Here is a 13,041-nt window from a genome sequence, read left to right on the forward strand (position 1 = left end):
TCCTGGGTCCTCCTTCTTGCCCTTTTTGAAGACTGGAGTGACACTGGCTTTCTTCCAGTCCTCAGGCACCTCTCCAGTTGTCCATGACTGTTCAAAGATGATGGAGAGCAGCCTGGCAACAACATCCACCAGCCCCCTCGGTACCCGTGGGTGCATCCCATCTGGGCCCATGGATTTGTGGATGTTTAGCCTGCCCAGAAGGTCTCTAATCCTAATGTCATGCTTTGAATATTTATAGAAAATGAATTAGTGATGTACACTTCACTAAATCATACATTTTATTACCTGCACAAAGTTATTCTGCCCTTCCTGACCAGTAGTTCACAGGCGATTCCTTAGATATTTGCACGTAGATAACATATAACCATGTTCTAAAAATTTTATAAGTATACTACATTTATTACTTGTGACCAAAACTTAACCACAGGTTTTAAAATAACTAAGCAAATGCCTTGTTTTTCTGGAAAGTAGTTAAATTTATTCTTTGTATGTACATAGAAAAAGGAAAGCTAGTGAAGAGTTCCGGAGCATCCTGCAGCCTGTTATCTTCGGTAGCTGGGAAAGATTAGACTAAAAGTCTTAGACTGTGCATTCAAAGACTGAGGCATGCTGCATTAATCTTCAGTCCTGCTTGAGCTTGCCCTCTGAACGGCCATGGACTGCTCAGAGGTGTGCAGGGTAAGCATCTGTGCAAGTGCTTGGAGCCTGGGGAGACTGCAACGGGGATTATTGTTGCCTTATTTCAGACATCTAAAATGTGCCGAAGGTTAAGATAGATATCTGGGCTCCTTTGATAACTAATGAAAAGGAACAAATATTTCTGGAGTGCAATCTCATCCAAAGGTGTAGTTGGCTAAGAGGTGAGATAAGTTAACTATAGAGAGAATCACTGTGAGGAGAACCATTACTTGTTAGTTAAAGTTAGGTGAAATGGATTCCTCTTTATTGTCAATTCTTCTGCAAGTGAACACCTTCAAAAAGTTTTAATCTCTGGAGTCCTTATCTTACATTATCCGCACATGTATGTTTGGACAAAGCTGTATAAGAATATGTGTGAATTTTTGTGTGAGTTACATACTTCATGCTAACAACATAGGCCATATACACATTTTCCAAGTCCAAGAATCTCTGTACAAAATACATATTCCACCCAAATGAATACTAACTCCTGCCACAGTGGACCTGCCCGTGCTCAAGAACATAGTTGCAGATAGTATTATCAGTCAAAATCTTTCTTCTGTATAAATCTTTCTTCTGTATATGTTGTTCAGAGTTTGTGTTCTGAAATCTCAGGGCAAGATAATTATTGATACTGGACTGTAAGGAGAAAGTAGACAACACCAATTCAGTGTAGGTTCAGATTTCTGAAATACTTTGGGAAAGATGCAGGTATATGCTTATTGGAATTTATAAGAATATAATATTTTTACAAGTGTATCTAGGAGGGAAATTTTATTTTGATGATTAATTATAGACTCTGCTAGAGCGTATTTTTACAGTAACTTTGCTTTACAGCAGATTAGCATAGTGGAAATGTGACTGTTTTACTATGTAAAAACCTGTATATTTGTGTGAGGGAGTGTTCCACTTATGACCATGTTCCACCTGCATTATATATTCTACATACTAGTAGTGAACTGCTGCTGAGACTATGCATTACATTAAACCCAAAATACATTGAAATGCAGAGTTTGGCAGTCTTGTAAAATGAGTAAGAATTTATAAGGAAATGGGACTACAGAACAGTTTGCTGTTGCATCAGCCTAAACTTTTGTGTTTGAATGTAGAGTTGCTAACGATGTATTGTAAACGAGGTCACTGCTTTTTAGTTAAACTAAGACTGTATGAGTGGTTATCAGAATGAAATAAATTTATTCCAGTCTCATTCAGAATGATTACTCTTAGTTGCTGAAGGATTTACATTGATAGAAAAAGATTAATTCTTCAGTGCTTTATTTATATCTTTGCTTATCTCTTCGCAGTACTGTGCTGTGGATACAAACCCTTTATCTGTGTATGTTATGCAGCCCATCTGGGACAAAATTATTAAGGTAAGAGTCTTGTTTAATAGAAATATGAAATGATAACATAAGAATTTGTTTTAAGATACAACAGAGAGAGTTCATTTTTGGTTGTATTTGTTTTTTTCTGATCATCGTGCAAAAAACATCAGTTTCTATTATAGCTTTCATTAAACAGCTTTAAAGCCATTAAAGGATTTACTTAGTACAAATTATTTTCCTCCAGCGTATGCTGCCTAACAACAGCATTCCTTTATCTCTGTGCTGTGCTCGTGATTTTATGCATGTGCCGTCTCATTTTCTCCCAAGGGTACTTGCTCCAGCGAGCTGGGCATTTCTCTGAGAAGCTGAAAATGAGAGCGGTTGCCATGATCACCATAACGGCTGAGAGGTGGCGTCTCTCGGATGCATTATGATCTGCAGTTTTTAAAAATAGAACTGCTCACAATTAGTTTTGCTGCCATTGGCAAAAATAGAGGCTCTCTCTCAAATAAATATAAACCGTATTGATCTTTAGGGAAGCAATGACTTCTGCATCTGTCTCTTAAATGGAAATCACTGGATTGGAACAGACTTGGATATGAACCTATATGCATAAAATGGATGTATGTGGTCAGAATGCTGTTGGAGTCATATTTGTGTTTTATAACCCAGCTATTACTTATGCTTAATATAGCAGGAAAATCATGATCTCTTGTTCATAACCTTAATGTTATTTCATGAAAGTTTTTATATGACCTAACTTCAGCATCAAAAAAGATCAGAACAAGATATGAGAAGAAAACAATTCAAAGATGCTGAACTGAATTCAGAAATTCAATTTAGGGCCAGTTGTTTCTATTCCCACCACAACAGTGAGGAAAGCAATGAGGTTGAAAAGCCTCCCATTGCTCTGAAATCCACGTGGAAGATGAGCAGAGCCTTCACCACGTGTTCCCTCTGCCTTTAGTCCATACTCATGTTCTGGGTTAGGAGATCCATGTGTATTCAACTGCTATCTGACTGGAGGCAGAGTAGTAGTAGTATTGATGCAAAACTTCCTTTTGAGGTAGGTTTCTCTAGTGATTGCAGGGTTGTCTCAGAAAGAAAATAACATTCTGCTGCCAGTCCCCATGTAGTATAAAGGGTGGATCACAGATCCCGTTAAAAATATAGTGACCTCTTTAGTTTTTTTAAACCTCCTTAAATTTTGCCAATCATGTTCACTTCCTGCTAGAGGGGAACTCAAACCAGAACAGTGGCCTGAAACCCTGTTTCGCAAAGTGGGAAATCTGAGTGTAGAAGTCAAGTCAGGAGCGGGCACCATGTTTGCTTTGTTCATTTTGTTCATTTTGAACACTGAAGACACAACAATCAATTTTCAACTTTCCCTTCTGATCCAAGAACATTACAGGATAGTACTCAGTAATGTATCATAAAAAATAAAAAGGGAAATTTTTACATTGCTTTCAGCTTTGGTAGAAGTAGTCATTCTAACATTAAATAGATACTGTCAGGTAAACTTAGCAGTGAGTTGAGTTTTCTTTTTTTGGAAAATGAGAGACTTGTAGAGGGCCTGGGAAAGCACTGTTACAGTGTAGAAACCAGTATGTAGTGGAGATTGCGACAGAGCTCAGGGCTAAAAATGAGAACTGATGGAGCACCAAAATTATTGGCCAAAAATCAGTTGAGCAAAAAACATTAAAACTATTTACTAGAACAGTAGTGTTCCTGGCTGAGTGCTAAAAAAAGATGTGTCATTAAATATTGTTCCAAACTCAGTCAAAAAAAATTCTACCCACTTGCTCACCAGAGAATATCCTTTTTCCCCCCCTGAAATGTAAATAAAACAGTGATATCATAGTGTGATCAAATCTTATTTTGAGAAGGAGAAACTTTGCATGCATTTAACTATTGATTTTTTTTTTCTTGTGGCTTACACCTATAGTAAGCATTATAACTGGTCTATGAGCAGTGATCTAGAATGTAGTATTCAGTGTTGTAGAATATAATTTTGAATTTACATCTTACAGTATATCATTTTATTGCTATTTAAATAGAACTCTGCATTACAATAGGGAGATCAATTAAAGCTGGAATAATTTTTAAGGATAAGAAGCATATTGTTTCTAGTATATTCATGGAAAATTAGGTGGTAAAAGTGTGCCATTTGGTGACTGGGAAGTCTAATTTCTCTCAGATTAGACATCCTAATGCACGTATTTGGATAAGATGGCAGACAGGTATGAATCAATTTTCTTTTAGTTTCTAATCTGGTGAAAGCATTCCATGGGCAGTATTTTCACTAGACTCTAGAGGAGTTAAGAAAAACAATACAAAAAATACTTGACAGAGCCAAGCAAATAAAAAACCCTTTGAGAACAGAGGCATGGGATTCAAGTCTGACCCTTAACGTGTCATTTTAGTCCTCGTTATGGAACAAGTTTCTTTATATTCCAAAACACAAAGGAAAGCCTTAGTGTTATCCCTTTTCATTCGGCAGTATCGTTCACTGTAAGATGTGTTTCTCAAATTACAAGAAAGTAAGGAGAGCCGACATTAGACACGATGCAGAAATTTGTGAACTCAGATGCTGATACGCCTAAGAAGTGAGAACATACTGTCGTAACTTCGTTCATGTAACTGTTGTGGGGGTGTTAGCGAAGCGGACAGTGCATTTAGGTTAGAAATTTTCCTAGGAATCTTGAGCATTACAGCATGATGAAAAGGGTGTTGTGCTTTCCTCTTTCTTATATACTGTGTCATGTCCGTGGGTCGGTTTGTGCGTGACTTTTGGATGTCTGTGCTTTAGATATCTGTTGACTTTTTACTGAAGTTCGTGCCCATACAAAGTGAAAAGGAATTGTTTTTTGCCTTGATTTTGTAATGTGCTTGAAGTATTTCCATAATGTGTGTGTCCAAGACAGCTTTTCCCCATTGCATGACAGTACGTGAAGAGTGGCTCAAATTCGGCATGCCTGTGTTAGTCAGCAGGGTGGCAACTAACTTTCTCTGCATGTCATTTAAAATGATTCTGATTGTGCTGCTGTAGATATATTGTAAATATAACAAAAGGGATTTTGCCAGTTGGAATGCTTTCAAAATACATTGACAAATTAGGTCAGTTAAAGATCAAAACAGTAGGCATAGGGGGCTAATTGGAGAAGAGGTGGTTTTCTTGAGGATGGGTTTCTTGTAACTGTTCCCTGGGTGTCTACCAGCCAAAGAGGCTGCAAGTGTAACAACAAGCTTTGGTGGTTTCCTTAAAAAGTGCATGATGCCAGAAAGTGTGTTAAAATTATTCCTTCATGTTTGCACTGTGTAAACATAAATTATTTCCTGTAATAACATTAATAATGTCATTGTGTCTATTTCGAATAATGAGCCGAATCAGCGAGCTGGCATTTACAGGGCCCTACCTAATTTATAGTCAACAATGATTATGAATCATGCAGGAGAAATCAGTCATTTTAAAACAGTACACTGGAGGGCATCTTTATCTCCATGTAAAGGGCTCGTCTACAGGTTGTCTTAAAGCACTACTTTGATCCTGGTTTTAGAGTAAAAGAGACCAATCCAGAATGTCTTCATCGGCAACAGTCATTCTTATTCCACGTAAGGTCAGGGACATCAGGCGAACTGCGTAGCAGGAGATTGGTACCAGGCCTCCATCTTACTAAGTTTCTGCATCCACAGGTGTCAAAATTAGATGTGATGTTGTCACTGCATACTGAGCGTGCAGTGGATTTCATAAGGTGGGAATGTGCATGGAAGAGTTGTTCCTTGTCAGTTCTCTTGAAGGAACTTCAGGAAATATTTGCTGTCACTTTTTCTTAGGAATTTTGGCTTGGGCTTTTAAAAATTCATATTGAGAGATATATTAAAATGTGCATAATACATTTTTATTGTAGCTGTAGGTATTCCATTTTATGTTTCTGTTACTGTAAAGTCTGCCAGAGTTTAAAATTAGTGATAAAATCCTATTCATGAGGAAAGCGGTTATCAGATGTAATAATTTTTCCAATGTTATTAGAAGAAATATGTAGAAATATAACTGAAAAATATTCAGGAATTTCCCTGGTTTTGAAAGTATACATTGTACATTATCAGTTGCACAGTTCCCCCTGAATATTATTGATTCTTTGTATTGTAATAGCAGGAAGAGGATCTAATCAGGATGATTAATGTTAGACATTCCAATTTTATATGTGGATTTTTCACATAGCAGTATGATAGAGGAAAGGTAATGGTTTATAATGTTTTATAGCGTTGAGGTACTTCGTTAAGTGCATTTTCAGTCCTTCATCATTCCAAAAAAATGAGTATAAGCCTCCTTTTTAAAATATTTTGAATATATTGATAGTGTATTTGAGTGACAGCAGTGGTCTACATTTAGACTGTTTTTCTGCAAATAGGTTCTGGACAAAAATTCTGTAAAAAGCTGTGTGTACTATTTCAGAAAATAGTTTGGAGAAACTGTCATGCTTGGTAAGAACTTTACCAAAAAAATCCCTGTTGCACTGTAAAGAATGAAGCCACAAGGGACTAACATTTGGGAGTGGTTAATAGGAAGGAAGAATTAGAGGATCAGGTGAAAACAGGCATTTCTTGTCACCACTCTGCAAAGTAAAATGAATTAACGTAGTATTTATAATATATGGTTAAAGAGGGAGGCTTTGCCAAAAGTTAATATCTGGAGAAGTAGGGAGCTATTTGTAGCAGAGAGTTGTTCAGAATATAAAGAGTAATGCACCCAATGTCTGACTGTTTGGTGAATGTTTTGAGTTGGAAAGTATTAGCATATTTTAGAAGAAGAAATTTGCTTAGTATAGTATGGGAACGGAATGCTTTAAAAAACTGCCATGTAGATGCTGAATTACCACACTGGGGTGCTGCAGTCTTCTTTCAGTTGTGTTAGACAAAATCATGAGAAACTTTCCTTAGTGTATGGGAAAATAAGGAGAGTGCATAATATATGAAATATAATGTTTTTAACTTACATTTTTGCTGCAGTCACAAAATGCAGGCAGAGACATGACATTTAAAAATAAGTTCCTTCAGAAATAAAAACTATATTTTTAATTTGAAAATGGAAACGTATACAGAAATCTGAACATTAGGGAAGTCATATAAAGATTTTTCCCTTCCTGGTAAAAAATATAAATATTTAAATAAAATAGGTCTTTTTATTGGAAATGTTATTTTTCTTAGTTTTTTTTTTCTTTTTTTAACAGATCGTGCCTTTGTGGATTGCTCCCAATGTGTTAACATTCTCTGGATTTGTGATGATTTTAGTTAATTATTTTCTAATATCTTTTTATGACTGGGACTACACTGCCTCAGGTAAATATCTTCATGTTGTAATTTTTCAGAACTACAGATTTGCCTGTGTCATAGGCCTGAATGATACAGGGAGGTATCAAATATCTGAATCTTCCCATGCCTTTAATGAGCTTCTGTGAGCATAAAGGAGGATTTGCCCTCACACATGGCATTATAAATTTATTGGAAAAGCTTATTTAGTTTCATCCCTAAAAATGGATTTCAATGTGTGATGTGCAAAGGCTATGATAATATCTCATTTGACTTAGTATTCTAATACACAGTCATTTCTTAAATAAGATAACTGAGAAAAACAGAAGCACCCTAATGTTCTTCATAAAATTTTCATTAGTCTGACATTCCTTGATACCTAAATCCATGCCTGAATTCATTAATTCTCCTTTCAATAATCCATAAAAAAAGTTTGTTGTCCCCGCAAGGAAAGACTGCTTCTAGACATAAGAAATACTTTTTAAACAAATCTTCCTTGAAATTATGTCTTTCAAAGTCCAAATCCGTATTTTCTCCTGATGATAAAACAAGTCAAAAGCTTTCTGGAGCTGATTGTTCCTGAGCATAGGGAATGTTCAGACCTGGAATTCTTAGACTAGTTGTTGAAAAAAACAAAAAAGCCTACAGTAAGTATCTGCCAGGTGATTGATATATAAAATCCTTGCTTTTCTTTAAACTAGGCAATTTGGAAAAGACTCAACACTCTATGTCTTGAAATAATTATATTTATTTTTTTTGTTCCTTTTAGTATCTTATGCCTGTGATTAGATTAGAGGAGGTAGTTCTTGGTTTGAACTGTTTGTAGATTTATTAAGACAGTTCTAGAAGCTGACATACTTAGTAGTTTTGCCTTAAAAATAATCCTATATGAATATTAAATTTTCAAGGGCCAGTTACATAAAAATCTAGCCTCATCTTTATACACTTGTATTTTTATCAAAACGGTTGGTATTTACCACATTTTGTAAAAAAGTAGCATCCAGTTCAGACCTTTTCATTGGATAATTTTATCACCCATGACACATTCCCGGTGGATACATATTGAATTTGAAGAGATGTGAAATAGTGATATAATGTATGTTAGAGTTTAGACTTCTATATGTAGTTTGCAAGCCTATTCTTAATTCCACATGAAGACACTATCCATCATTTCTCTATTGACTGAAAATGTTCGTGCAACCCAACTAGTCTTTTGAGTATCATATATCAATTCCGTGCAGAGGATCAGAAATAAAAGCTGTAATTTCCTGGACAGCTGTTTTCCATTCTAGAGTTTGCAAATGTGCAGCTAAGAATCAGGAAGTGCCATCTTCTTTGCTTTCAGAATGGCAACATGAGACTGGAGCACAAACTTTCAGGAACGCTGCCTTCGGTACTGGCATCTCTCGGTTTAGCACGGGTACGCCTCCGTGTGCTAGCATTCCCTTTTGCTCTGTGCAGGATGCCAGAAACGTGAAAGGGTTTCCCACCTGCAGTTGTTCACTGCTGGTTTGTTCCCTGTCGGATTATGTTTAATTTAAATAGAACAATCTTTGGAGAAAGGCCTGATTTCTTTAAAAGTGCAACAATAATCTTGGGTTATTGTTACTAGCAGAACAATAACAGAACCTTGTATTCTGCCCAGTTCAGCTTTCTCTTCCAGGTTCATTAAAAAAAAAAAAAAAAAAAAAAATCAGGCACCTTATTGAAAGGGAAAAAAAAGGGGTGCTATTCCTGTCTCAGCCTAAGGGCAAAGTTTTCCTGTTCAGATCTATATGGTAAAGCTGCTGTACAAAACTCCCATCAGTGTTAATAAAAATGATCGTGTTTGAAAACTATGCTATTTCATATATTTTGAATATTACATAAGCATTAACTATTTTTTTTGATGGGCAATCTTCCCGTGAACAGTGAAAAATGCCTAGTTACTGTCATTATTTTGTGGAGTACTGTGCTCACTTCAGCACCGAAAAGCTCTCCCTTGTCTTCTTCTCTTTATCATAAGAATTTATGCAGGCCTGGTCATTGTTTCCTTAAAAAGTAGAGCTCACTGATGACCTAGGTTGATTGAAGACCAAAAACAAATTTTAATTTTAATCCTGTTTTACATATTGGGCAAATTAGTGGCAGTTTGTTCCTATGTATATGCATATCTTGGTGCATTTCTTTAATCTTAACCACTGCTGTAGTGACTCTCTGTCCAATTTATTGCAGGTACCAGCCCTGGACTCGTTCCAACCTGGGTGTGGCTGTTCAGTGCTTTTACCACCTTGGGTGCTTATACTTTAGGTAAAGTACACGGAAGTAACTTACACATCTGAAGTCTTCATATAGTTTAATCTACTAGTTCCTAATTCTGCTATCCAAACAAAAAGACATAGTGGATAAATTATTGACCTCTTTCCAAAACAGTTGCCTGATACTAAAAAAAAGAATTATCAACTATAAGACCTAAAAAAAAAACCCAGCAGTTTTTAATGATGTATGGTAGCTGGTAGCTGATAGGAGTGTAGCTCTTACTTCTCTTTAAAGTTCCTTTTCTTTTTTTTTCTTTTTTTTTTTGTAGAGGGACAGTAGAAATCATTTCACAGCAAAAGCCATTACTGTTGAGTTTTGTAAAAATCTTCACACTGAATAGCTGACATTCTGAGAAGCTACCTGACGCTTGCTCTAACAGAGAATACTTTCAAGGTTAGGAGAAATAAGAGCAAAATAGAGAAAAAAGGGAAATTAATGTAGCATTCTTTTTTAACCTATGAGGCACATCAGTGCTTATTGATGTGTGTCAGGAGAGACAATATGAATGTGGCAACAGAACCGAGCTTCTTTGAGAAATGAAGTTTCTGTTCTTTTTTTCTCTCCTATTGCTGCCTTTCTCCCACATCACCTTTATCTCATTTTCAGTTTTATGTTCCATATTCACTTTTTATATCCTTCCAGGGCTGTGTACTTTTAGGTCCGTTGCACTTGGCGTTGCAGTTCTGTGAAGATGCACCTCAGTGAGTTCAGATATAGACCTGAATTAATGCAGATCTCCAAGAGAGATCCTCATTAACATGCCTATCCTGCTTTCTCTTCCAAAGTAAACTCAGACCAAACTCATTTTTTCACATCATGGTGCAACAGAACTAAGTTTTCCTTGCACTTAAGCTGGCATATTTACGTGGACTGCAGTAGGTTGTGTTAACATGTCAGCTCTTGTGGAGCTAGTTCATGTGAGGAACTGGATGGCACAATGTAGCCATGTATTTGTGTACCATATTTAAGATACCTAACCAAGATATAAATATGTACTCTGTGTACACTGTTGTGCCGTGCAAAGATACAAGCTTAGAAAATCCTGGGAAGAGTACTGCATCTTAGCACAGAGTGTAATGAGTCCAGAAGGGCTGTATCGTGGGGGATAGACCACTTTTGTTTTCCAAGACGTGCATTTAGAGCCATCTTGATGAACCAGGGTTTATCCATTGTGCAGATGTCCCTCTCTATATTTTGAATGCCTTAGCATTTTTAGCCAAGTGCTGAATTTGTGCCAAAATTATTTTGTCCAGAATTTCTTTATATTTCTACCATGTAAATTGTTGATGCAGTGATCACTTGAAGCTGCTTATCAGTCAGATTTTTGTAGTAGCTGTCTATAATCATCAGAAGCCTTTTCTTTTGTAAACACCTTTCTGTAGGTGTAGGGAATTTAGTGAAGTGGCTATTGTTTCATAACTAGGAATTCTCTGTTGGAGCTAAGTGTCTTATTGCATAACACCCCAGAAAGCTCATTGGAAATTTAGCTTCCAAGGTCTTAATGTAGATGTTACTTGCCAATGAGACGTATAGTTTCTAATACTCAGAAGACGAGATATGATGGTGACAGTCAACGCTATAATGAACTGATGCATGTGTAGATTTTTATGTCTGCTGTCCAAGCCACTTTATGAAATATTTAGTCTCAGATTTAATTCTGCATGGCAAAAGTTTTCCCTTTGGAAAACTGCAGAGAGCCATAATAACTAAGCAAATATTTAACTTAAATCTCTCTCAGTTTCTTTTCTAACGACAGAGTTCCTGTCTCCAGATTCCCAAGCATGCTGCTCTTTGTGTTTTCCCTGTTAAGGTAGTTTTGTAGCTTTGCCCTTTCTATAAAATGTAATGTTCCTGGCTGTTACTTTGAATTCCATTATTTATGTTACATAAACTTTAATAAAACTAAAGACTTGCAAACCTTCATAATACAGGAATCATAACATAGGAATTTGAGAGTAATGGAAGTATGGACAATGTATGTCCACTATTAAACATATACTGTTATTGTCATGAGTTACTTGAAAACTGACACCTAAAACAGAAAATATTTTCAAGATCTTAAACAGCTAGTGAAACCACGTGGAAAACTAGGTAAGTGTTCTGTGAAGGTCCAGTTTTACTTATGTGTTACACAGTTTCCATATTTCCGCTAGTTCATTATTGTTAGAAGTACTGTATTCCATGACACCATTATAATGATGTCTGTTTAGCAAAAGGTTCTTACAAAATAAAAAACCCTGTTTCACTGTGATCTATACATTTTATCATCTATGTGAGTATTCTTATGTGAAGATCTAAAATAATTCATGAATAGACTAGTTTTCTCTGATTTGGGCTATGTGAAAGACCATTTGTTCAGGAACATTAAGATCCCTATTTGCTACTTATGTTTCAGAAGCATCCTTTAGTAGAATAAAGGATTTCTACGTTTCTCACACCCTATTCAGGCAACCTCAAACTTATACACACAACTTTCTTTCTGTAAATTTCTGTGAGGTGCTGACAATTCCATGGCACTGTTGCTGGAGAGCGAATATGGCTCAAGAGGGGACAAGACCTGTTTGGAATCCCCTATGAGATCTTTAATTTTTCAAGTTGTGAGAACCAGCTCAAGAGATTTATATTTGAGTGGAGGATATCTCCCAGCTGTTTAGGTATTATAATAGGGTGATATTCTAAAACCTGTGACAAAATGAAATCCCACAAATTTCTAGTTTAGAACCCTGAAGTATATTTACATTAGGCAAAACTCACAGCCCTGCCAAATAATCCAGCATATGATCTATAGCAGCTGTGGATTCTTAGGTCTCATCATGTTGAAGTTTCCCTTTGGTCAGTTATGGGTTAATAATGCTATCACTAGCTAATAATTGTTAGCTGTAGTACTTTCCAGGTAATGTTAAAGAAAGTCCTTCTCCATGTTATTTTGAGTTTCAGGATAACTATACTTAACTTTAAGAAGACGAGTAATTCTGAAAGCCTCACCAGCACACTCTCGGAGAAGAGACTAAGGGTACGGTGTGGCAATACAAGTAAGAGGAGTTACAGCTGCCAGGCCCCCTTCTTCCTTCTCCCTGTATTCCCTGTCCATCCCTTACACCACCTCCATGGCTTTTTGTACCCTTCATTGAGCCAATTCTTTTTAGTAACTCAGAAGAAAACTTAATTTTTTGTTGTCTTTCCACTAGTTGAGCAAGCTGCAGGTCTTTCCCTGTGCAACAGCAGTGAACTGTCAGATCGGCTCAAGGCGTATAGTCAGACTGTATCCTCGGAGTGACATCTGTTAAAGTGACTGGGCATCTTTCAAGATCCTGTGTGCTAAAAGCAATCAATATGTAGTTCACCTTAACAGGGAGATGTTCATGCACCCTAAAATTTTGACCAGAAGACTCTTTTTATCTTGTTCACACATACCAATAAACTTATGAAA

The 13,041-nt window shown here is 36.4% G+C and overlaps 1 protein-coding gene across 1 annotated transcript in view; it reads left to right on the top strand.

Moving 5' to 3' along the window:
* The window catches only part of LOC146589384 (ethanolaminephosphotransferase 1-like), a 57,398-nt gene that overhangs the window by 13,306 nt on the left and 31,051 nt on the right, over positions 1-13,041 (top strand). Inside the window, exons 2-4 of the mRNA XM_085316262.1 lie at positions 1,983-2,051; positions 7,235-7,343; positions 9,528-9,602. Coding sequence (XP_085172388.1) covers positions 2,022-2,051; positions 7,235-7,343; positions 9,528-9,602 — 214 coding nt within the window. The 5' untranslated portion in view covers positions 1,983-2,021. The remainder of the gene's footprint in view (positions 1-1,982; positions 2,052-7,234; positions 7,344-9,527; positions 9,603-13,041) is intronic.

Source organism: Rhea americana, unplaced genomic scaffold (genome assembly GCF_003343005.1).
Source record: "Rhea americana isolate MKP2758 unplaced genomic scaffold, rheAme1 scaffold_46, whole genome shotgun sequence".
NCBI classification, from domain to species: Eukaryota; Metazoa; Chordata; class Aves; order Rheiformes; family Rheidae; genus Rhea; species Rhea americana.